At 35.7% G+C, this 27395-nt stretch overlaps 1 protein-coding gene across 3 annotated transcripts; it reads right to left on the bottom strand.

Annotated features, from left to right (window-relative positions):
- Positions 1-27395, bottom strand: LOC100812490 (sterol 3-beta-glucosyltransferase UGT80A2). 3 transcript variants are annotated; one of them, XM_003552031.4, is made up of 14 exons: positions 26996-27395; positions 24418-24596; positions 21161-21397; positions 20319-20430; positions 17234-17404; positions 13083-13146; positions 12880-12937; positions 12604-12781; positions 12005-12135; positions 8859-8961; positions 8704-8780; positions 1591-1638; positions 1360-1509; positions 1-323 (listed from the first exon to the last, which is right to left on the bottom strand). In XM_003552031.4, the coding sequence occupies exons 1-14, from the start codon at positions 27099-27101 to the stop codon at positions 156-158; spliced, it is 1782 nt and encodes a 593-aa protein (XP_003552079.1). In that variant the 5' UTR covers positions 27102-27395; the 3' UTR covers positions 1-155. The 3 variants fall into 3 exon arrangements, with proteins under 3 accessions (XP_003552079.1, XP_006602440.1, XP_006602441.1); XM_006602377.4 differs by having other exon boundaries at positions 27020-27393; XM_006602378.3 differs by lacking the exon at positions 17234-17404 and having other exon boundaries at positions 26996-27393.

Genomic DNA, 27395 nt, shown 5'->3' with positions numbered 1-27395 from the left:
TGAATCTCAAGTTAAATAGTACAAATACAAGCATGCATGAAATTATACAATCACATGACAGGGTGACAAGTCCAGCACATCCTATAGATGCAGTAACTATTTGTGATTTACACTATTAATTACCAAAAAGTGGGGTTTAATAAACTGCATTTGAATCAGGAACAACCAAAACATCTTCTTACAGAGAAAAAACCAGTTGGTTGCGGATCTGCATCAGACTCTGATTTTTTTTGAGGAAGCTGCTTAAAAAATGCTTTCACAGCTCCTGTCACTCCATCCTCATTTTCCATGGCCTTTGCAAGTTCGATTGCACGTTCCTTTACCTGGAATTATATTAAGCAATGTAGCGGTTATCTTTAGAAATAATGCACCCCGCATAAAATAAGAATTCCACCAACATTATATTGTTTCACAGAACACCTAAAAAATTAATGAAAGTTTCCCTCGTCTGGGGACTCTTTTAAGTTTTAACAAGCAGAGTCTATACATGTACCTCTCCACCACGTCTTCAGAGAAACATAAAACAAATAACAAGTTAAGCATAAATTCATGATGGTCCAGCTTCAACTGGTTCATGATGACAACTCTGCATGCCCATTGTTCCTACTTCATAAGTCGCAAACATTCTTACAAAAAGACTGTTTAGACCTAAATTTGAATTCTTTATAAGTTGGAAATGCCAAACATATATGCACAAACTTGAAAACAGGTGTTGATAGTTGTATGTGCTTTTATTTTAAATTTCAAATACAGATTAGAAGACGTTGACAGCTGTATCATTATGTGTTTTTATTTCAAAACTCAAATAAGGATTATAAAGATTTAGGTAATTAAGATCAAGATCAAATTATTCAAATCTGATTTGATCTTATTCTCCTTATCTTATCTTTTGTATTTATTAAGTAATCAGTGTGTGTAGGATCTCTCCTAGCAAGGAACATGAAAAGAGGAAAGAATATCCTAAATCTAGGAGATATCAATCAGATATTCTAAAATACAACATGCCTTCCTAAATACAACAATCGTATAATACATACACAAGCATAATACAAAAAAATAACAGAAGATAGTCTACATTAATCTTCCAATATCTCAATAGTTGTGTGTTATTTGTTGTTTATCATTTACTAAAAGCATAGAGCTAAGCAGTCCAATTACCCTTTTAAATTATGTTTTTACGGTGCATAAGTTACTCAAGATAACATAACTTGGCGTATTTCTCAAGCTTCACATTTATCATATTGGCAAACAATATTCATATCTCTTAAAGAACCTAGCCTCATTATTTACTTTTATAAGAAGCTCCTATCAGTTTGCTTTTGCATATATTTTTGATATTTCATGAAACATATATTTTACCTTGGGATCCAGCATAAGTTTTATTGCATCAACCAACTTGGGAAGTGAAAACTCATCAACTGGGATAGGTGGAGGACCAACTCCTCTAGCATGTACTCTCTCACCCCAAAATGGTTGATCGCCGAAAAAAGGAACTATGGTTGTTGGGCACTACCACAAAATACCAATATCAAAAGCATAATCGAAAGATATGCTAATTATGAAGGATTTATAAAGTTATGAATTTCTTACAGCAGCTTTGAGCCCCGCAGCTGTTGTGCCAGCACCTCCGTGATGAACCTGCAACAAATGGATAAAGCTATAAGAACAAAAATTTGCAAATAGATAATTCACACTGGATTTTCATTGATGAGTATATTCATGTAACCTGGATTTTTCTACTTATATCACAACTCAAAATAAGTAACATTCTCCAAATTTTTGTCCTATGATTCAGTTGAATAATTATATATAGTGAACTGCTTGAGTTAAAACACTCGGTAGGTCATATATATTTATATATATATATATATATATATATATATAGGTGTGGTTGGAACTAGCTGATGTCATGCTGAAAAATGTTCTTGCAAACTCAAATGTAATTAACTCAGTTCAATTGCTTTGGCAAACTCAGTTCAAAGTAAATTACGAAAGTTCTTGCAGATCGTCTTGCTGAGGTAGATCATAAGATTATCTACAATCAGTAACGTGATTTTGTGAAGGGTAGGCAGATCAGTGACTGCATTTGTTTGGCATCAGAAGCAGTAAATCTCTTGAAATATCATTCTTTAGGTGGAAATATGGTGATAAAATTTGATGTTCGAAAAGCTTTTCATATGCTTGACTGGAACTTCTTGCTTCAAGTTCTTAAAGCATTTGGTTTTGATGAGAAGTTTATTTCTTGGATTCATTCTATTGTTTCAGCAAACCTTTCTTTATCTGTTAATGGTTCAGCTGCGGTCTTCTTTGATTGTAAAAGAGGGATTAGACAAGGTGATCCCCTATCCCCCCCTTTTATTTTGCTTGGCTGAAGATGTCTTGAGTTGGGCATTTCTTTGCTTGTTAGTGAAGGTAAGATGAAAACTATGATGGGGACCTAAGGGCCTTTCCCTGCCAAGCCATGTTCTGTTTGCTGATGACATTATAGTCTTTGGGAGAGGTATTAAAAGGAGCCTGCATCATTTGACAGCTTTATTTAAGAAGTATGGGGCTGCCTCGGGTCAAATTTTAAACTTTTCTAAGTGTAACCGCTTGAGGGCGATTGAAGACACTGGGATCTATTTCACTTTCTAAATCTTTTCTGTTTAGGAGATGGATACACGATAGATTGCCAACAGATGATATGCTTCAAAAAAGTGGTATGAGCTTTGCCTCAGTCTGTTATCATTGTGGTATGGAAAGCGCACTCCATTTATTTTTACAGTGTCCCTTTGCTGTTGATATATGGAATTGGTTTAGTCCTCTAACAAATAAACCTTTAGATTTGTCTTCTGCTCGTTTACTATCTTCGACTACCATTGGTGCAAGTCCTCAAATAGGAGATGCCTTTGCTTCTTTAACTATCCATATTACCTGGTTTACTTGCAGTAGGAATCATTCTCGATTTCAAACAGGGGGATTTTCGTTTCAATTTGTTAGATTAGTATTCTGCAATATGTATTTTGTGTGCTTTATTATCAATGTATTGCTTACTCTTTTTCTCCCTTTATGAACTTGTTGACCCTTGGTCTGTATATACAGAAAATATCTTCAGCTGAGTGAATAACTCAGCTAAGTATTATCCCCAAATATTGTGTCTCAACTTGGTATCAAAGCAGGACGATCCTGCTCAACACTTTCATCAACTGTTCATCACCGGCGCCACCGTCTGTTGCCAGTCTTTTCACCCGACGCCTAGATCTGGTGCGTCTTCCAAAGCGTGACTCACCCCTGCAAGTTTCAAGGTTAGAACCCAGCTCACACGCATCACTTCTTCACTTGACCCAGTCAGGCACATGCTGTTTTGTTGATCGGAAAGTCACCAGACCACCACATAACTGTTTGTTGGCGCTTCCTGGACCCATTCCAGGCCTTTGCTTGTAGTGTTGCCTACACTCAAGTAGTGGGTCAGTTCTCTCAAAGGTTTTGTCCCGGTTTTTCATCGTGGTCCTAGTTAGTTTTGGTCCTGTTTTCTTCAAATATGACTTGTTCTGGGAACCAAGTAGTGGAAGTTGGAAGTTGGAATTCAAAATTTGAAATTTAAAATTTGAAAATAGAAATTATTGTGCATAGTTAGTTGATTGTTAATTTAATTAATTTGATTTGAAATGTTTGATGATTGATTGTATTTGTTTGTGTTTGAAGGTATGTTGATTATTGATTACTTTTGACGATTTTTTTATTATTATTATATATTTTGATTGTTTTATAGTGGATATATATTTTTGTGGATGCAAAATAGTTTGTTTTAATGCCTTTTGGTATCACTTGACCCTCATACATTGCAACAAGTGATTTTCTCCTCTCAATTCATGATTTGGTATCACTTGACTCTCATACATTGCAACAAGTGGTTTTCTCCTCTCTATTCATGATTTGTTTTTTATGTTGACAAAGGGGGAGAGATAGATAAAAGATGAAATAGTAAGGGAAATTATCTATTTTTTTATGAGACAGCTTTTTATATATGAAATCTTCAACTGTCTCATATAAGCAAACATTGCAAAACTAAGGGGGAGTAAAACTATATTTAAATAGATATTTTTTGTTTGTTGTTGCTCCTAACCTGCAAATGGTTGTCATCATCAAAAAGGGAGAAAATGTAAATCAAGCAGGTTTTGATGATGTCAAAAAGAATTTGCTTGATAATGAGTGTCATCATTATCAAGCAATGACATTCGGAGATTGTATGATGACATCTTATAAGCAAACAGATCATGATATATATTGTTGCTCAAATTCAATCTGCAGTTGAAGAACAAAAAATGCTCTTAGATGCTGACTCAGTGGAGGAAATGAAAAGGAAGCATGACAATCTTGTACATGGTGCAGGCCTTATGTGCCATGAATCCAGATTTTGATCATATTTGTGATCAAATTCTGATTCCTTCAATGGATAGTCTCATGACATGTCTTTTTCATGTTCCCACCCCAAGGAAGATTGGAAACTCACTTGAGCATTCTAAATCTTCAGCAATGGTGTCTACTAGAGGAAGAGGGGGGTCGTGGGTATTGTGGAGGACATGGTGGTAGAAACACAAATTCATACCTTCGATGCTCACATTGTAAGATGCGGGGCCACACCCAAGACAAACTACCATGTAATTGGCTAGCCTGATAAAACAGCAAATGTTACCAAATCAGAAACACTTGATCCTAAGTTTTCTAAAGAGGAGTATCAAGAATACCTTTGATTTAAGTCTAACAGTCAAGTTCAATCATCTTCAGGCCCGAGTACTTCCACAACTTGCATTTCTCAGTCTGTGGATAGTCAAGGTCCATGGGTAATTAATTCAGGTGCTTCTTATCATATTTCTGGTAATGACTCTATTCACATCTATGTCTACTCCAAAATTTCCTCATCTGACCACCCTAGGAAATGGCACCAAAATTGCCTCTAAAGAAGTTGGCAGTCTCCATTTCTTCTTCTTTAAACTTGAATCCAAGTCTTTTTGTTCCTAATTGTCCTTTCAACTTAGTTTCTCTTAGTCAACTGACAAAATCATTAAATTGTTCTGTAACATTTGATGTTGATTCCTTTGTTATGCAGGAACGTGGTATGGCTCGGTTGATTGGCATAGGACATGAAACCAGAGGTCTCTACTATCTTGAAACCAGCCCTTCTATGTCTTGTTTGGCATCTTCGTCTCCTAAACTTTTGCATGATCACTTAGGTCATCCACATTTGTCAAAATTGACAAAAATGGTTCCTAAACTCAGCAAGCTTTAGGTCTTAAAATGTCAGTCATGTCAATTAGGAAAGCATGTTAGGTCCTCTTTTCCAAAGAGAACTGAAATAGGATGTAAATCTACTTTTTCCACTATTCACTCTGATATTTGGGGTCCAAGCTGTGTCACATCTTTTGGTTTCAGATATTTTGTTACCTTTATTGATGAATACTCTAGATGTACTTGGCTTTATTTAATGAAAGATCGATATGAACTTTAACCTATATTCATGTCTTTCATTAATGAAATCAAGACCCAGTTTTTAAAAGTAATTAAGATTCTCAGGAGTGATAATGCTAAAGAATATTTCTCCTTTAATCTCTTTTCGTTTTTAACCACACAAGGCATTTTACATTAGTCCACATGTCCTCACATACCACAACAAAATGGTATTGTAGAAAGAAAAAAATAGACACTTTGTTGAAACTGCACACACCTTATTGCTTGGTGCAAATGTTCCTGTTCATCATTGGGATGATGCCATCCTTACTGCCGGTTTTTTAATTAATAGAATGCCATCTTCATCTCTTGAGAATAAAATTCCTTATTCAATTCTCTTTCCAAATGAAGCATTGTTTCTTGTCTCTCGTATTTTTGGTAGTACTTGTTTTGTTCAAGTTTCTCTAGGCCGGGACAAGCTATTTGCAAGGGCCATTAAATGTGTTTTTCTAGGTTACTCCTGTCTACAAAAGGGGTACCATTGCTACTCACCAGATATTAGACGGTACTACATGTCTCCAAATGCCACCTTTGAAGAAACTCCCTTTTTCCCTTCTTCAATGCAAGATTTCAATTCTGTTCAACATGTTTTACTTGTCCTATTGATCCACTATTGTCTCCAGTACATGAAATCCCTATTATGGACACAAGTCAAGCCACCTCTCCAACTAGCCCTTCCTGCCCTTCTTCATCACCTAACACTACTCACCAGTATGAGACACATAGAGAGTTATCTAGTCCTATGTCACATGGAGAATCCTCTACTTTACTTTTTTTTATCAGCTAACATATGTATATATAGTATGAATAATGAATAATCATTGTTAACAGTACCAGAGGTACTGTTTTCTGTACATTTTGCCACGCTATTACCATCACTATTCCACTTTGGGAGTCTAATATATACTGTATGCAGTATATAATAGAGTGCCAAATCCCTGTGATGTAAAGCATGTTAGATCGCACCCACAAATGAACCTTTTCCCCCACTACACAAAAGCCCAACTTTAATATTGCTGGTCCACACATGAAATGGTATTTCAAAATCCTTTTCCATGTTTTTCAGCCACAACCAACAAAAGAAAACCGCCTCCTCCATCACTTTCTGACCATCGAATTCTTCATTGGAGAAAACCAATCAATTCCTATGATGCCATATACGCCATGTCAAAGCTACCCACAGTGTTTGCCACCTATTCTGAATCACACCTTCCATGCAACAGTATGAGCGCTGTAAGAAGTATTCCTTTGGTGTTTGTGGCAATACTGTAAGAAGTCTTCTACTTCAAGTTTGTCACCTTCAGCTATTCGTACAACAATTCCAACTGATGACGACTCTGGGTGGCCAATTGCTCTTAGGAAAGGTATTTGATCTACCAAAAATTCTCATCCTATTTATAATAGTTTGAGTTATCACCAGTTATCTCCTTACTTTTCCTTGAAATGTAGGCTCTTGAAAGCAGTGGCACATGGGAACTAGTTCCCGTACCACCTAGGAAGAAGACAGTTGGTTGCAGGTGGGTGTCTATTCAGCCACTTTCAGACCAAAGACCTTGGGTGTCTAAAATACTTTTTTGGTATTAGGTGTCTCAATCAAACAAAGGCATTGTTATTTCTCAAAGAATGTATGCTTTGGATATCTTGAAAGAAACAAGCATGATTGAGTGTAGGCCTGTTGACAGTCCCATGGACCCATTTAAAATTTGATGGCAGAACAGGGTGAACTCTTCAATGATCCTAAGTGGTATAGGAGACTAGTAGGGAAACTCATTTATCTTACAATCACTGGACCTGACATCTCTTTTGCAGTTGGGTAGTTAGTCAATTGCAGACTCCTCACACTAATCATTGGAATGCCGTAATTCGCATTCGTAGGTACATTAAAAGGGCTCCAAGACAGGGATTGCCGTATGAAGACACGGGAAATACCCATGTTTCTGGGTATTGTGATGCTGACTGGGCAGGCTCTCCTATTGGCAGGCGCTCTACTTGATTGCCACTTTGTTCGAGAGAAGTTGTTGGCTAAGGAAATTAGTACTGAAAAAATTAGCTCTAATGATCGAATTGTAAATATTTTGACTAAAGCCATTGAGGGGACCTAGGATTCAGTTTTTATGCTCCAAGCTTCGTACATATGATTTACATGCTCCAGCTTGAAGGGGAATGTCAGAAAATAGGTTATTATATCCCTATTGTAGTAGGCTACTATTCTTCTTTTTGAATTTTTGTATATGCTCTGTTCTGAGTTTTATGTAAAAGCTTCTTTTGTAATCTAAGTTTGATATATATATATATATATATATATATATATAAGAGAAGCTGAGTGTTGAGAAAACACTCAAGCATTTCATCCAAAAATATCTCCCATTATATTCAAGTCTTCCAAGCTAACGATGCGGGTTCAATTCCCGCTACCTGCTTATATTCTCCATTTATTCTATTTGAATCTATCTTTTTTTATTATACAATGAATATATAATTATTAATAAATTTATCAATTATTCATTTTAATTTCTTAATTTAGTTTGAGTTATATATATTCAATTGAATTTGATTATTTATTCTAGGAACGTTTCAATCTGATTACAAAGTATGAGACTTGAGTCAAACAATTGAAGTATAGGATTCAAATATAGGGATGGTTCTAGGAACAATTGGCTCTTCCATTGCAATGTCTTGCTATGGAATGGTTTCTCCAAAGTCCCTAAAAATATCATAGGGTGAGTTTATGAAAACAACACTAGTTACCATGTAAAAGAATTTCAATAACAGAAAGACTTGATTTATCCAACTGAAAAAATATGAATATGAATGGAACAAAAGATTTATTCAAGATATAAATTATGCTCTCTAGATACATGGAAGCATGATATTAGCCTAGGATCTATTTGGGTAAGCTTATCCAGAAGTACTTATACGAAAAAGAAAATAAGAAGAAATAAATGAAATCAGCTTCTCCATAAGTTAAAACTAACTTATGCATAAGTTAATTTGTAGAAGCTCGCTCATATAGTTTTTCTAAAAGATGTGCCCAACATACTTTTCCATATTTGAACCAGCAAGCTTTAGCAGGCAGGCCACAGTAATCCAACAAAGTTACAACTTCAATGAACTTAAAGAATTTAAAAATTTGGCAGAATTATGATCTTTTATTGCAACATTTCAATGTGATTTTAACTACTAGAATGGGTGAACTAAGTAGCTAGATAATCTTACCACAGCCTTGCAACGCAAGAAAAGCCAATCATGAGGACAATTATCCAATAAGTATATAGAGTCCTTTGGTTCTGCCACTGGGAAGAAACTTATGTTGTTGAAAAAAACATAAAACTAAATTCCAACAAGAAAACATGAACTAGAAATATCCTTACAATTCCCAAGACCTCCCCATCCTTTATTGATGATGCCCCTCTGTCCAGTGATCTCCAAAGCATCTACAATTATTTGTGTCATCTTTTTTGGTTCTTGAACAGGCTAAAATAGGAAAACGAGAGAAAAACAGAATAAGATTAAAAAGTAAAGATAAAAATCATTCTTTTTTATAGAAAAAGAAATTTAAAAAGAAAAGAGAAGAGAAGCTCAAGCATAGAAAGAAGGATAAGAAATTCTCCAAAAGAAAAATAAAAAAGAAAAACAAAGAAGTATAGAAAGGAGGATAAGATATCCTCCACAAGAAAACTACTGAAAGAGAAAATTAAAAAAAATATAAAACAACAAGCTGCAATATATCTTTATATATATAAAACTAGAAGTGAGGGTGAACATGTAATTTTAATTATCCCGCTCTTTTTAAGGATAAGAGAGTAATTTTATATAGTTTTTCATCCTAAAAAGGAAGTATTTTCCAGCTAATAATTTTAAGGCTAAAATAGTAATTTTAACTTTCCTGCTTTTTTTAAGGATAAAAGAGTAATTGTGGAAAAAATATTATATAAAAATTTATATTTTTGTATCTTAAATTTCCGGTATAATTAAATAGATAATGATAAAAATAAAAATTTAATGGTTAATTGTAAAAATAAAATAAAATTTACAAAAAAAAGAAAATATTTTATATTTAACAATGGTAGACCTTTGTTTTATTTGTCTATCAAAAAATTAATTCAAAAAAATATATTATACAATCGTCTGATTGAGTCACAAGATCTCAAAATATATTAATCACAATAAAAAAAAATTCATTACATCTAATTACCTATTAAAAAAATTTAATTGATTATATTAATTTTTTAAGGAATTGATTAGTCTAATATAAAGATTTTAATATAATAATATTATTAAATTTCCAGTTATATATCTTTTGTAATTAGATCCTTAATTTTTTTTAATTTTCTGTTTTAGAGGAGTATTAACATATATAAATTAGTGTGACTGGGTGATAAAGATTGTGTACTCAAAGATTTATTTTAAAAAATCACATTTTTTTAGATCATTATGATCAACACTTTAGAGATTGATAATGGTTGGTCCTGAATTGTTATTGTTTCAAAAATAATTTCTAAAGGACAAAATTCGTTAATGAGCTTGATTAGACAAAAATTATACAACTTTTATATCAACAATATATTTTTTTAATATCAAAACAACCTTTATTTTTTAATTTGAAAGTATAGAAAGTTAAAATTTCAAAATTTTATATATTTTGTTTATACTGCACTAATCCATATATATATTTCTCACACGAGTGACAATACTAGGACAAATTTCTGGGGATGATTAATTTTTTTATAATCATTGATTTTTTTTTTTATGTTAAGAGACTCTTAGATATTTACATTTAAATTCAATGTATACAATTTTTATATGAATGATGGTTAAATTTCTTTTATATCAAAATATCATTTATTTTTTCATTTAAAAGTATAAAAATTATATTCTTTTAAACTTATTTATGTTGCACTAATTCATATATTAGAGTGATTTTTATGTAATCATTTTTTTTATGTTAAGAGACTCTTAGATATTTACATGTAATTTTAATGTATATAACTTTCATATAAATGATGTTTATTGTTTTTTTTTTTAGAGGAGGGATCAAGTTACTCTAAGACTAACATTTTTAGAGTTATTCATCATCCTGATCATTCATTTTATTGAAATTTAATGATTAAAATTAAAATATAAAATTTATATTTTTTACACTAATCCATATTGTATCCACATAAGATATGGGTAACCATACTAGGACATTGGGATATTTTTTTTTTTATAATCATTGGTTATTTGATGTCAAGGGACTCTATAAACTATATTCTTTTCTTAAAATTATATTTTTTATCATCATTATATATTCTATTAGTTAATTTAATTAAATTGTGTTCATCCCAAAACCAAAATAATTTTTTTTCTAAACTATCCTTCATTGGAACTTGATATCAAACATAAAATATTTTTGGCCCTATTAAATAAAGAACATCTTTATCATTAAATAAGATAAAGTTAATTAACTTTTGTTTATATTTAAGACCAAACAAGCGATTTTTGTTGCTTATAAAAGAGTAGAGGCAGTAATATTTTTTTTTTAGAAAAGTAGTAGTTGTAAGAGTAATTATAAGACAAATATATTTAAATACTCTTTTTATCGACCCAAAAGTTCAAATGCGCACATAACTTTATAACATATATATGAGGTTTACTTTAATTAAATGACTTAAAAAAATCAAGTAAAAATTGTTATTATTTACCAGACAGACATGTTCATTTTTATAGTTAAACAAAAAAAATTAAATTAAATAAAAACACCCAAATCCTCTGTTTTCCCGGTGCATCGCACGGATTAAAAAACTAGATGGATTATAAAAGAGAAAAGGAATGGGTTTCATTGTGGTCCTGCTATGCTAATATGTAATTTCTTTTTTCTGTTGACAAGTTTAAAGCTTAGACAGTTTTAGCTTGATGGATAGTATTAGAAGATATGAAAATATCTAATTATATTTTAGAGTATTTTCTATTATGCTTTGGTATTAAGTGTTATCCTATTTCCCCGTTTTCTCTTAGGATTGGTTACATTTCCTTATCCCATGATTTAGTACCTAGTAGCCCATTCTTGACCACAAGGGATGACTCCAAATACTCTTTAATACTTAAGCAAACTCCAAAATAAATATTAGACAAACAAATAAGAACAAACAAGTCTTAATCAAAGGAGTATACTTCCATCATCCTTAACATCATAGCCTTAAAAGCCTATTACCCCAACCACAAAGGAACATAGAGACAAACTAACTAGACCTCTCCATTCCCGTTTACATTATCATTTAGAGGTAATTTAGATTTCATAATTGGGCGTGATAAATCTTGCAGAACCTTGACATACGCTGTGAATTATGATAAATGGAAATTAGAAAACACAATATGTTTCATACAATTACCTTCTCATCAACAAACATTCAGTTATACAATATACACATTAAAATTGGCAGGCTAAAGAGTCAAAGTTCCTACAGTTAGGTTTATTAGCATGTAGAAACAATATGTGGAAAAAAATATATATATAATCAAAGAAAAAAAGACTCACCAGGCTACCAAATCCAATGTAAATAGGTTTGTCTCCTTCTTCAAGCCATTTTACAAGGGACTCTGGAGGTTCATAGTTTAACGCAAGATCAAGAAAGCAAAACCCTACTACATCAATTTTTGGTCCCCAATCTGCAAAGCAGAACACATCAGATCCTTCAACCAAGAATCAACTAACATAGTATTGGTGTTTATCTTAAGCACTAGGCTTACTTTTACCCATAAGACCATAATGATTAATCAGAAAATAAGATTATTGTTAAAAGAGAACTTAAGCTAGAAAGAATAATAACAATTACCCATTGATTAAACTACTGTCAGTCACGCAAAGGAATTTTGAAGCTTTATTCTACAAAAGGGAAACAGAAGAAGGCTTCCTGTTCCAGAACTGATAGGATCCCCTCTCCCCCACCCCATTAAATTCTTTTCTTAATTGAAAGAAATAATTTATTAAGCATTATTTTCATTAGTCAGAAATAGCAAAATAATAATAATAGTAACACACACATAAACACAGAGCACAGACTATAAAAGTCAAGGGACTTAATATAACAATGACTACGGAAACAAAATTTGAAGAGTGGGATCTAGAGAACCCACCTTTTGGTTTAGGAACAAGATGAGGACTCCATATATATGCATGTGGAACATCAGTTTCAGAGCCTTGTGAGCCACTTAAATATGTGACTGGTCGTAGCTTCAACTTTTTCTTCCTAAGATCATTAATCATGTCTCGAATTCCAAGCCAAATCAAAGAGTCAACTATTTGATATGAAAGCTGAAGAGATATAAATGACCAATATTTAGTTAAACTTAAACATGAAGGCAAAAAATTACGAGGGTGTGATAAGAAAAAGCAATGAATAAAGAATTCACCCTATAACCAGCCTGTTGCTTTACACGTGATAGAGGATGCGGAAATTCAGTAGTTGGCCTGGGGTAAATGATAAACTACTTGTATAAATGCAAAATTGAATCACCAAGTAAACTAAAAAAACACAACCAATTGTTAAAGAACTAAAAAAAAGTAAACAAGAAAATAACTAAAGAAAAGATTATGAAAACAAGATGAAACTTACGTCCATGGCATTGTGAAAAAAATATGAATTGGAATTTTAAGTGCCTCTGCCACATGGGTATGCCCTAAAGATGTATCAATGTCAATGGCAAAGTACAACAAAGATATGCATCAAACAGTAATATTTACTAATTTAATTAGACAAGCACAAAGAAAGGATCAAGTAGTAAGAAAGGTGAAAGAAAGATAATGTTATCAGAAAGAGTAACCCAAAATAGAAAAAAGTGGAGTAAAAAATATTTCAATACAACTTAAAAATAAAAACTAACATTCCTTTCATGTTGTTGACATATGATATGAATTTGTTATGATAGTGTGGAGATTTAAGGTATGATTTATATCTTTAATAGCTTATTTCTAGGAAACCTCTTATCTTTTTAGTAACCAGTATCTAGGATTTTATCTCTAAGATTTATATAAGATTTTAGTTAATCTTTTCTTTTTAATAAGCTTATATCTATATACTTTTACTCTTGAGTCAATCAATGAGAAATATAGAAAGCTTTAATTTTGTCCTTCAATCTCAACTTGGTACCCAGCGCCAATGATCAGTAGGAACCCTAGTACATCCATAAACCCTAGTTGTCCCGTTGGTTGTCCAGACCCAACGGCCCAAGGGGTCCCAATCGCATGTTTGCCCATGCACCGCCATGCGCATTTGTTTGTTCACAGGTTTGCCAGCGCATGAAGCCCACACACCACCGTCTTACAACTTCGTTTGTCATGAAACCAGCACAGAACAGGTCGTCAGTGTCTTCTGCCTCTGTTTCAGAGGTCAATTAGCTAAATCAATCAAATGTTGATGGCGCATACGGCGCGTGAAAGCCAAGCGCCACCTTCTGAACCTCCATTCACCTCGCCGCCATCACAGACCAATTTGTTAGTCTTCTCTGTCCCTGTTTTGACCCAATTCAGTACTGGGTCTGGCTGTTTCCGGTGCCTCAGCCCTTGTTATGCACTAGTTTGGTGTTGATCCAGTATTGCTTGGCTGCTTCAGTGCTGTTTGGCTCAATTATTCCGTCTAGGCCTTAGTTGCTATTCAGGATGAGTTCTACAAGCAATAATTCTGGCAAGAATCTCGTATCCATTGTCTACTCCGGCAATTCTTGTATACCAACGGAAAAACTCAACGGCAAGAATTGTCTAAATTGGTCCGCTGCGGTCAAAATATGGTTTCTTGGAAAAAAGCTCTCAGATCATCTCACTATGAGATCTTCACAAATTGCTAAACAATTACATGATGATTGGGAACAAGCGGATTATCTACTAGTCTCTCTTTTATGGAACTCCATTGGGCCTTCCTTGTTAGTGCATTACAGATCATACATGTGTTATCATATTTGGAGAAAGCCAGAAGTGTTTATTCTAAAGGTGTTAATGTCTTTATGATGTTATTCATAATTTATCCACTCTGCAGATGACAGATGATTATATTATGGCTTATAATAACAAAGCTCAGCCGACTGTTAATGAGTTTAAGCTTCTTATGACTGACTGACCCAAAGAAGATGATTGAGAAACGGGACAATGTCTGCATGATCTAGTCCTTCAGGGCCTTCAGAAGAATTATGAGTCAGTTTGAAGCCAAATTCTCACTACGCTTGATATTCCTTCAACTGAAAATCTCATCACCTGTCTCTTACGTTTCCATAGCTCAAAAGGTTCAGGAATGAATGGATCTCAAGCTGGTCAAGAATCTTCTGCTTTTATTTCTAATTCTGCAGGTCATGGAGGATGAGGTTGCAGTTGGGGGTGGTAGAGGAGGTCATGGTGCAGGTCACCCTCAGTGCACCTATTGTAAACGATTTGGGCATGCATACTTAAGACTAGTGTTATTCACTAATTGGCTTCCCTGAGAAATCAGTCAATATAACTCAGTCCTGGGATGATGGAAAGGAAATTGCACCCAAGAATACAAAACACAATGTATTACATGATGAGGAGTTCAAGGACTTCATGCAATTCAAAGCATCACAAGCCTCACCCTCAGTTACAATTGCTCATACTGGTAATTCTACAGTTTGTCTCTCTCAATCCTCACCTATTGGTCCATGGATTTTGGACTTTGGTGCTTTTGGTCATGTAGCCGGTAATCCCTCACTTTTCTCAAAACTATACCAACCTAAAACCCCTCATCCCATTACTCTTACAGATGGGTTAAAAGTTAAAGCCAGTGGCATTGGTCAAGCCACTCCTCTTCCCTCTTTATTTTTTGATTCTATTCTTTTTGTTTCCAATTGTCCTTTTAATTTGATTTTTATTAGTTGTCTGGCCCGTCACTTGATTGTTCTATAAATTTTACACTGGATTCCTTTTTCATACAGGATCGGAGTACGAAGCAGACAATTGGTACGGTTATGAGTCACGAGGGTTGTACTACCTTCAGTCTTCCCCTTCAGTTGCTTGCACTATTTCAGAATCTCCAAGTCTTCTTCATTGTCAGTTAGGTCATCCAAGTCTTCAGAAGTTAAGAAAGATGGCTCTTAAATTGTCTCATTTGCAGTCTCTAAAATGTGAATCTTTCCAGCTGGGAAAACATGCCCATTCTTTCTTCTCCAGCAGTACCCAGTCACAAGCTCATGGTCCTTTGGATGTCATTCACTCTGATATATGGGGGCCAAATAGAGTTACTTCAGTTTTAAGTCATAAGCACATTGTCACTTTCATTGATGAATTTTCTAGATGTACATGGGTCTTACCTAAAGAAAGATCAGAACTATTTAGTGTATTTCAAACTTTCTTTAAGGAAATTCAGAATCAGTTTGATTGTTCTATTCGCATTTTACAAAGTGACAATGCAAAAGAATATTTTTCAACTTCTAATTCTGTTATGGCTAATAATGGAATAATACATCAGTCTTCATGTCCTCATACTCCTCAGCAAAATGTATCACAGACCGCAAGCATATATCATTGAGACCACACACACCTTACACATCCATGCCAATGTTCCTATGATGTTTTGGGGTAACGTTGTTCTCACTGACATATACTTAATCAACAGGATGCCATCTTATTCTATCCAGAACAAGGTGCCTCATTCCGTACTATTCCCTGATGAACCAGTGTTCCGGATTCCTCCTCGAGTTTTTGGCTCCACTTGCTTTGTCCATGATCTAACTCCAGGATTGGATAAATTGGCTACCCGTTAAGTGTGTTTTCCTTGGTTATTCACGAGTTCAGAAAGGATATCGGTGCTACTGTCCCTCCAAGCATCGTCTCTACATTTCAGTTGATGTTACATTCCTTGAGGACACACCCTTCTTTGCATTACCCCAGGAATCAGAAGATATCTCTCAGGGACTACCTATTCCTGACCTTACTCCTGTCACTCAGTTCATGCCTGCCATCAATCAATCATTTTTGTTTTCTACATTAGAGCCTCCTAGTCCTCATCCAATTCAAATTTATCACCACCGCCAACAACGTTCTGCTCCGGCCGAGACCCATCACCAACAGACAATTTAGAAGATTCACATGACTCATCTCCTAGACCAGTCACTTCCCATTCTACTTTGGATCCTCCTGAGTGCTCAGATGACCTTCCCATTGCTCTCTGCAAAGGAACAAGTTCTAATGCAATCCTCATCCCATTTATAATTTCCTCATCTATCATTGTTTATCCCCTTCACATTATACCTTTGTCTCTTCTCTCTCTTCTATCAAAATTTCTAAGTCTATGCAGGAAGCTCTTTCTCATTCAGGTTGGCGACAGCCACAGGCTATGATTGATGAGATGACAGCATTAGAATCTACTCAAACAAGGACTTTTGTGCCTCCTCCTGGAAAATCCATTGTTGGATATCGTATACTATCAAAGTGGGTCCCGATGACTTTATATTATGCCAAATGAGTTTCTAGGCCGATATAGCTTACATAAATCATCAACTCTAGCTAAATAGGACTTCCTAATTGGTCAATCCATGTCAAGTACACTTCACAATGGCTTTATTTTGCTCGGAAATCTTGTATACTGCTCAAATATGGCAGTGAAAACTTATTCAAGTTTGTTCATGTATGGTAATAAAAACACTAACCAACATTATTTCAAAATTTAGAAACTCGTCATATTCACTTGATAAGCAAATATAGATGCACAAATTCAGCCAAGCATATTATTATTATCTACATGTAACTAACAAGAAAGCATACCATATGCAGGGGGATTGGCAATGATTGCATCAGCTTTAAATGGGACACCAGAATCAATATCAGGTTCTTTACAGGCTGGAAGCAGAGAGTTAATAATTTCTTTCATTTGATTTCGCTGAATAGGTATCTCAGAAGGTCCCGATGGCAGAAAGCCCTTATTTTTAACCATATCTGCTCAAGAAAGAATTCAAAAGTAAAATAATAGAACAAAGTTGTAAAGAGGAAAGATATAAACTTTGAAGATCTGAACTAAGGCTCTGTTTGATTGAGAAGAAAGTGAGAGAATAGAAAAATAAAATAAAAATAGCAAATGGAAAGAAAGAAAAAATTGAAATTTTGATTGTAAAAGTCAAGTTTTCCTTCCATTTTCTCTTCAACCAAACAAAAGAAAATGCATCTTTATCCATGCATTCTTTCCTTTCATCCAAATACACCACTAGATAATACCTCATGACACACATCAAGTTAATATGCTATATTTCCATGATCATGTAGGACATCAAACTTATGAAAGTTTCAAATTTCATTGGACAATAACCAACAAGTAAAACAATGATTTGGGGGAAGTGGGGAACAACTATATGAGGTAGGTACTCACAAGTGTTCAGTGTCGGTGTTTATCATGTAACATTCACATTTAGAAAATCATAACGTGAAATATCTGACAGTAGGGTTAACTTATTTGAAAAGCATGCCCAACTCATAATACACAAAGACACAATGTAAACCAGGACACAATAAATAACCTTGCATAATTGTGTTTTACCATGGACCTTTCTGTTAATACATTCCTATTTTTTATTGTTGAATTTAGGGGGACAATTAAGATGGAGTTGCTCAATGGAGAAAAAATATTTTAGATGTAATCTAGAGAATGAAAATGGTTTCTTATTCAGTACTTCCACTATGCTAAACAACCATGTATGTAGACAAAGAAACTGTGAATATTAATTCCAAGGCACTTACTATTTCCAAGGCTAAGCCTAAATGTAAATAAGTGCAACTTCCTAAATACTAATTCCTATAATTATTGCAGGTGATGATGAGCTTGAAAAACAGACCTTGAGGGAGAGGTTAGCTGCCCAATTTGAGATGAAGGATCTCGGGAAGCTAAAGTACTTCCTCGGGATAAAGGTTGCATACTCTAGGTAGGGTATCTTCATTTCTCAGATAAAATATATACTTGATCTCCTCAAAGAAGCTAGCAGGTTGGGCTGTAAAACTACTAGAGCGCCCATAGAGCAAAATCATAGGATTGGAAATGATGAAGAAAGCCCAAAGGCAGAGAAGACACAGTACCAAAGACTTGTGGGAAAAGTTATCTACTTATCCCACACCAAGCCTGATATAGCCTATGCAGTTAGTGTGGTTAGTCAGTTCATGCATGACCCAAGAGAGAAACATTTGCAAGCAATAAATAGGATCATTCAGTACTTGAAGTCTTCTCCAGGAAAGGAATTGTTGTTTAAAAAGGAGAAAAATTTATCCATGAAAGTATATACTGATGCTGACTATGTAGGATCAATTGTTGATAGGAGATCTACCAACACCTACTGTATCCATTTGTTCTGCTCCATGTTTGTGGTTACAACCGCCGGTGGCCTATGCACGGCCTGTAAGGCTTGCGAGGAGTCTGCCCCCTGATTATGCAAGGCACTATCTCCAGGCGGGGCCATCGTAACCACCTCAGCATAGGACCGAAGTCTTCCGCCATTGATGTTTGTTCGCGGCACTCGTTCCTCATAATTGATCACACCTTGTGGCTTGCCATTATCAGGTGTGCTGTTATCCTTTTGGTTCCTTCTTACTATCTTACCCCGTTCGAACTTGGGTCGATTAACAAACATTTTCGTCTTTCCGAAAAAAATGTTGTTATCGAGTTGTCGTTCCAGCCACGTTTCATCTTCTACCTCTTTGAACCTGACAAAACCATATCGATGGCCTTCCTTGTTTTTATTTTTGGGGATAAACACCTCCCACACCTTACCCCATCTGTGAAATATCTGCCATAAATCCTTCTCCTTTACCCAAGTAGGGAATCTACAGAAATAGAAAGTTGTGACGCCGGCCTTGTCTCTCCATGTTACTGTTCTATCGATACGTTGGTTGTTTCTGGGTCTGGGTTGATGACTGTGGGTTGCTGTGGTCGTCTTCCTCCTATGGGTTACTTGAACCCATTCACCATCGTTGGTACTGGACTTGTTGTCCACGTTGTGGCCCTGAACTCCGTTGTGTGCATGGCTCCAGCTTTGTTTGTGAACTCCACTGCTCCTTTCACGTTGTCATAGATAACCCTCTTCGTACCTCCCTCTAGAGCGCCTTATGTCACTCGCTCTCTCTCTCTCTCTCCCCGCCCCACTGCCTCTCCCCCACTCACGGTGTCTGCTCTCTCTACCCCTCTGTTTGTGTCGGCGTTGTCTCCCTCTCTCTTGCTGTCTAATCTCTCTCCCTCGCTCTCTCCCTCGCTCTTTGTCTCTCTATCTCTCTCATCTCTCTAACATCCTTTTTCTTCTTTTACATACTTAGTTTGAGTCTAACTACAAATGGAATTAATCAAATCCATAATTTACTATAACTAAAATCTACTAATATTTACATGTGTAAAATATGTGAAACATGTTATTCAACAAGAATCAATCTTCAAGCCATACATAAAAATGTGCACACCCGCAAAAATGCAACACCCCATCCAAAACAAATGGTGAAAAGATCAAACAAGCATGTGTATCAAAATATAACAAAACTGACATAACAAACCACAACGTTTCTAGGACCCCAATGCACCATATTAAAAAGTCAAAATAATTTAAGAGTCAAGTGTTTTGCAAAGAATAATTACCAACTATTTTCAATCACTAGATTATTAAGAATATTAAACGACTGGTTTAAGAGAAAAACTTATTGACTTGATTAACCACCTGAGTATTAAGTATTTCTAAACAAAAAATATTTTTACCAAAAATTCTTCTATCACGTTGACAAACAACACATGGGAAGGGAATGTGGGACAGAAGAAATTAAGAATATCATGCACAAAGCCGTTCTGACAGTAGAAGAAATTTGTACATGGGTAGATAGTACATACAACCAGCAAGAACTTTTGGATCACCGCCTAATGGATAAAACTCCAACCCAGCTGTCAAAACAAACTCCTTAAAATTTGAATGGGTTGCTAATCTAACACGATGCCCATAGTCCTGCACATAAAGAAAGAATTAATTAAAAAAAAACTCAACTTTGAATATGAAAATAACTTTAATACAAATTATTTAGTTCATATATTTTCCTACTACAATCAATAAACTAAAAACGTATTAATTCAATGATAATATTTTCAGCAGAAAATAGAAAATTGCCATTAGTAAATAACAGAAATGGGAAGCCACAAAGAAACCAAATATATAGCAGAAATATAGCAACCACAAATATAAGAGCCAAGTGAAAGAGCAGTACCAAACATGGAATCACATATTTGTAATATTTCCTTTCTCTTGATTTGCTTGAATTTTTTTAGTTGAACATTTTTCATAATAAAAAAAGAACATGTGTTCATGCATACTATCAAGAATCAACCTTCCCAAAAGTTTTAACTATTTAGCGGAAGACTCATGAATGGTTATAGATATAAAATGCCCCCCTCACACAAGTACTCTGCACTTGAAGCCTCAACAATACTCTGGCCCACCTTACCATATGCTAAGCATGCACTGGCCCACCTTACCTTATACATGGACAATGGTTCATTAATGGTTCTAATTCTAACGGATACATAAGAAATGGAAAATATAAAAATTAATAAAACGTCTCTATAGATGCAATATTTGCCACCTTAACAAAAGGCAACAAATCTCAACATTTGGTGGTGTGTGTATGTGTTTATTGAAGTAGGCAAAAAGAAAATTGGGACATAAGAAAATGCCTCTGTACCTGCATGCGTTTGCCTATTGCAATAAAGGGTTGCACATCTCCTCGTGTACCAACAATAAGCATGACTATATTCAATGGCGGGATGTAATGAAAGTCTGTTGCATCAAGCGAATCATCAACAACATGATTTACTTGTTTGGATCGAGCAAAAATAGCCTCAGGTTCAACATCTACAGGAACTTCAAATTCTACAGTTCCATCATCTTTTACAGTAGCAATTCTGTTCAACAATTTCAGCTGCACAGTTGTAAAAATCAACTGAAGGACCAGCCATACATGTTTAAAAGCAAAAATAAAGACAGCTGTTGATAATAACGAGAAGAAAAAAAATAAGAAAATAATGCATGGTTCATGATCTAATCCTATTTAACAAGGCAACACAAGTAATCAGTGAGTACTACCTCCAACATTTATATGTTGCTCTTGTTCTTCTTTTCCTAATAACTAAAGAAAGAGAAAATTGAGGGACAATCATTAGAAGAAATTATTTCTTAACTTTCCTAGTATTTTTTAATATAATGTGTGCTGAAAAAATATTTTATTTACAACCAATATAAATTAGAAGAGTATCTAATTAATTAGTGTTGCTTACTAATTACTCTGTATAAGAGTTTCTTACCAAATCTATTTCCTCCCTGCATCTTTCTTACCAAATCCCCCACCCAACCAATGCATAAGTATTTCTTGTTTCTTTTGAGGGGCACAAAAGTTTCTTTTTTAGTTTTTTACCAAAATACATTAAAATATTTATCAACAATTGGGTATCCAATACAACAACAACAACAACGCCTTATCCCACTAGGTGGGGTCGGCTACATGGATCAACTTCCGCCATAATGTTCTATCAAGTACCATACTTCTATCCAAACCATTAATTTCGAGATCCTTTTTAATAACCTCTCTTATAGTCTTTTTGGGTCTTCCTCTGCCTCGAATTGTTTGTCTTCTCTCCATCTGGTCTACTCTCCTCACTACAGAGTCTACCGGTCTTCTCTCTACATGCCCAAACCACCTAAGTCTATTTTCCACCATCTTCTCTAAAATAGGCGCTACTCCAACCCTCTCTCTAATAGCTTCGTTTCTAATTTTATCCTGTCGAGTCTTACCACACATCCACCGCAACATCCTCATCTCCGCTACACCTACTTTATTCTCATGTTGGCTCTTGACCGCCCAACATTCTGTTCCGTACAAAATCGCCGGTCTTACCGCAGTCCGATAAAACTTTCCCTTTAGCTTGATCGGTACCTTTGCATCACATAACACCCCTGATGCTTTTCTCCATTTCATCCATCCTGCTTGAATGCGATGATTCACATCCCCTTCAATTTCCCCATCATCCTGTATTACAGACCCAAGATATTTAAACCGTGTGACTTGAGGGATAATATGGTCTCCTATTTTCACCTCTGAGTTAGAAACCCTCCTTCTTTTGTTGAACTTACATTCCATATACTCCGATTTGTTTCTGCTTAGGCGAAAGCCATGTGTTTCTAGAGCTCGTCTCCAAGTTTCCAACCTCTCATTCAACTCCTCCCTCGACTCTCCAAGGAGGACTATGTCATCTGCAAAAAGCATGCATCTCGGCGCTATCTCTTGGATTTGTTCCGTGAGGACATCCAGAATTAAGGTAAAAAGGTAGGGGCTAAGGGTTGACCCTTGATGTAAACCAATTGTGATGGGAAAATCGTCTGACTCTCCACCCTGTGTCCTAACACTAGTCGATACCCTATCATACATATCTTGGATAGCTCGAATATATGCAACCCTATCCCCTTTCTTCTCTAGAGCTTTCCACAAAATCTCTCTAGGCACTCTATCATACGCTTTCTCCAAGTCAATAAAAATCAAGTGCAAGTCTTGTTGGGCCATGCGATATTGCTCCATCACCCGCCGTAATAAATAAATCGCTTCCATGGTCGACCTTCCCGGCATGAAACCAAATTGATTCTCAGTAACTTGAGTCTCCTTTCTTAATCTCCGTTCGATCACTCTTTCCCATAATTTCATGGTATGACTCATGAGCTTGATTCCCCTATAATTTGCACAATTTTGTATATCCCCCTTGTTCTTATAGATTGGCACTAACGTGCTTCTCCTCCATTCCTCCGGCATGTGTTTTGACCTCATAATTTCGTTAAAGAGTTCGGTGAGCCACTCAAGACCTCTATCTCCAAGAGTTTTCCACACTTCAATAGGTATGTTGTCTGGCCCCACCGCCTTACCATTACTCATTCTTTTCAACGCTTCCTTTACTTCCTGTTTCTGAATCCGACGATAGTACTTATAGTTCCGGTCCTCTTCTCTTGTGTCTAGACTGCTAGAGTCATATCCATATCCATCATTAAATAAGTTGTGGAAATACACCTTCCACCTTTCCTTGATATCTTTTTCATGCACTAAGACTTTGCCTTCTTCATCCTTAACACACTTTACTTGATCCAAATCTCTAGTCTTCCTCTCTCTACCCTTAGCAAGCCTATATATAGATCTTTCTCCGTCCCTGGTTCCTAGAGCTTGGTATAGTCCGTCAAAAGCTTGGGCTCTTGCCTCACTCACCGCCTTTTTGGTTTCATTTCTAGCTATCTTATACTTATCCCAAGTTTCAGAATTTCTACACCTAGACCACTCCTTGAAACACTCCTTTTTTACTCTAACTTTGCTCTGAACATTTTCATTCCACCACCACGATTCTTTACCCCTAGGTCCAAAACCTCTAGATTCACCCAACGTCTCTTTAGCCACTTTAATAATCTCTTGGGACATCTTGTTCCACATATCATTTGCACTTCCTTGTGATTGTCCACACCAACCCTCCCATATCTTTTGTTGGAAGATTCCTTGTTTCTCACCCTTCAAGTGCCACCATTTGATCCTTGGTGCTACCAGAGGACTTCTTCTCTTTGCCCTATCTCTAATTCTTACATCCATAACCAAAACTCTATGTTGGGTAGTCAAGCTCTCTCCCGGGATAACTTTACAGTTCAAGCAATACTTCCTATCAGACTTCCTGATAAGGAAGAAATCTATCTGAGAACATGTCCCTCCACTTTTGTAAGTGATAAGATGTTCCTCTCTTTTCTTAAACCATGTATTGGCTATAGAAAGATCCAAAGCCTCCGAAAACTCCAAGATGGATTTACCCTCCCCATTCATCTCCCCTAGGCCAAAACCCCCATGCCACCACAAAAATAAAAGCCCCAAAAGCAAGAGGAAAAGGGAAAGGAGAAAAATCACAATAGATCATAATAATATACCTTCTCCTGGATAGGAATTTTGTCGTCAAAAATCTGTGCTGCATCTTCAGGACTTAGGTGTCTCTGCCTCTCTGTTTTTGACCTTTCCATCTTAAACTTACTTGAGCTTGACTCCGATTTATCTTGTGATATGTCTGCTGGCAATGTGGTCACTTTAGACAACCCTTTGCCAAGAATGCCTGGATAAGGGGAGAAACGAGCATTACAGATATAATTCAAAGATGAGCATAAAATTTTACAAAAAGTTATCAAACAGAAGATACAGAGAAAAGACATGCATCATGTATGATATGAAAATGCTAAGAGATCCTAGGCACAATCAACTTTATGAATATACAAAGACATTGACAATCTTTGCTCACTTAATGTGTTTTTCTTGCATCTCTGGTTTCCACTTTTCGTTGGTTTTTCTAGGAGGATAACTGTCCTCTTCTGTACATCTCTCTTTATCTTCTCTAAAAAGTTTTTTTTCTTATGGAGATACCAAGAGAGAACAAAATAAGATGAATGAGTGTGCAACAATCATCAAGTTTTCTTGCAGAAGAAATGTCAATATCAGAGGAGAGCAAATTTTAGAATTATCTCAATTAAGGTATCTGTCAAATAAGTTCAAAATCCTATGACACCACCACAAACCAAAAAAAAAAACAAAAGTTAATATGTATGCCACGCAACCAATAAAACATCTTTTTACATGATAAAGGAAATTATACAAATATTAAATAATGAGATTTGAATGAGCTGCTATCTGACTCAACAATTTGCATCTGATACAGCTTAATGGTTGTGTCTTTACTCTAGCAATTCTGATTTCAGAGGCCATCCAATATTTCGTTTGTCTCTTTTCCTTTCCATCTTAGGAATGAACCCTTAAGTTGGATATTTGGAAGCCACACAAGCTTGTTGAAATCCATGTTTTTTACATAGGAAACAGTATCTCAGAAACTTATCCTTTTTTACATAGTGTTCTAGAGCAACAATACTCTGTTTTGTTTATAATGAAATCTGGAACCAATTCTAACACTAGCAAGAAAGCTCCAATTCTAGGAGCTATGGGGAAATCTTAGTGCTGTGCAAGAAACAAGGAGGGTTCATGATGTAGCATACCGAATGGAGGGATTAACAGAAAAGTTAAAACTTTGGAGAACTTGGTACCACATCAGAAAACCAAGACTCGCACTTGAGGATGAGGAAGACTGGAGAGATGTTAGAGCGCATAATGGCTTCCCCCAACAGGGGTCCCAAAACATCTGCAGGGCATTCAGAGGGCAATGCAGAGCATAATACAAATGGGGAAAGAAGGAGAACCCAAGAAGTGATAAGTGTAGGGGTCAATGAAAATCCCTTAAAACAAAGATTGGAGCCTCTTAGTTAGGGAAGATGATACAGGTGGATCAATAGGGTAGAACATAATTTCGGGATACATTGGATAGAAGATGATGAGAAGTTCCAAGCAGCATAAGTGAATAATGGAAGCAAAAGGCACTGAATTGGTGACAGTTCCAAGACTGATGAAGTGATGAAAGAAGTGTGGGAAATTGTATCATCATTGAAAGAAACATACACATATTCGTGACAAAAAAAAACTTGGGTGGTAAAATTCGTGAAATAGTGATAGTTGGATGGTAAAATGTGTAATTAAGCCAAACAATTACTATCTCATTCTAAAATCAACTTTCTTGCTTTGTTTATGGTCAAAAATGGAGACCAACTTCTACAAGCCCTACTTCAGGGAAAACATTGTTTAGGTTGTATTCAAAAGACCTTGCAGAGACCACCTTATGCATGACCTAACCACTAACAGAACTAGATATTTTTCATTTAATTGATAGCTCTAACAGACAAATTTCGCTTATCCTCCACCTTCCCTAAACTAAATTCCGATTATTAACCACATCATGTTAGAATCAGATAACCACACCCCGTACCATGTCAAATTCTTACATCTTCCACCACATAATTTACACATGACATTCTTAGCCCCACACCCAATGAAATATGGTCCAATATTTACCGTTCACTCTATTTCCCAAACAAACAACTCAGAGCAGGAAAGTGCAAACAGTTCCAACTTTTAAAGATAAGAAGAATCTCACGATCCCACTTTCACCAAAAATAAATACTAATAAGGCTTAAATAACCTTTAGGTCTCTTATATTATATATCTCCGATTTTAGTTTTGAGTCCCTAATAAAATTTTTTGTCTGAGTCCTCATATTTTAAAAGTTTTGTTCCCGTTCCTACTGTCATATAAGTGATGGCATGGCACCATCCCACCAGCCATATATATTGGAAGAGCCGTCATCACTTAATTGACCGGACTGGAACAACTTTTAATATATCAGCACTCATAGCAACCAAAAAATTTGCCCTGCACTCAAAACAAAAATTGGGTATATATCATGGATCTCAATCATATTTAAGCCTACTAATAATAATAATGAACTCCATAACATGATTTTCTCCTTTTCTCTTTTTTATTCCTGCTTGTCGTTACAACTTGTCTTTCTGAATTTTGGTTAACTACTGTTTAACCTAGCAAAACAAGAGCTCAGGATAGAGAGAGAATTATAGTAACCTGAGGCAGAAGAGCTACTTGTACCATTGGCAACAGAGGATGTACTGTCCTCCATGTCCTTGCCGTTTCCAGGATCCCTCGAACAATCCTCCGGCGAGTCCGCCATTGCCGGTGATCTAGATCCGCCGCAAGCACGGCTTCAGAGGAACTGAAGAAATGAGAGAGAAAGAGAGAGAGAGAGAGTGGTGGGTGCCTGACTGCCTGTGCCTATAGTGTCACAATATTAGAGCCGGAACCTGTTTGTAGGGGGAGGGGAGAGGACACGGGTGTTGGATGGATGGATACGATGCGAGGAATATTTTTCATGTTTTACAAGTCCCCGACTTTACAGGCTGCGGCACCCGAATTATTTGATATTTTTTCGACAAATTGCGACAAAAGGGAAACAAGTCCACGTTGG

This window comes from Glycine max, chromosome 18 (assembly GCF_000004515.6).
Source record: "Glycine max cultivar Williams 82 chromosome 18, Glycine_max_v4.0, whole genome shotgun sequence".
Taxonomy (NCBI): Eukaryota; Viridiplantae; Streptophyta; class Magnoliopsida; order Fabales; family Fabaceae; genus Glycine; species Glycine max.
Note: the sequence above shows the minus strand (reverse complement) of the source record. Positions and strands in the feature narration are given on the sequence as shown.

Bases quoted from the DNA above. Each gene is read 5' to 3' on its own strand.
- LOC100812490 (XM_003552031.4), bottom strand. From the start codon at position 27,101: ATGGCGGACTCGCCGGAGGATTGTTCGAGGGATCCTGGAAACGGCAAG. The intron at 13,147-17,233 runs GTATGCTTTCTT...ATACATCTTTAG, and splicing joins TGCCAATCCCCCTGCATATG to GGCATACCCATGTGGCAGAG. The intron at 12,782-12,879 runs GTGAATTCTTTA...ATATCTCTTCAG, and splicing joins AGCAACAGGCTGGTTATAGG to CTTTCATATCAAATAGTTGA.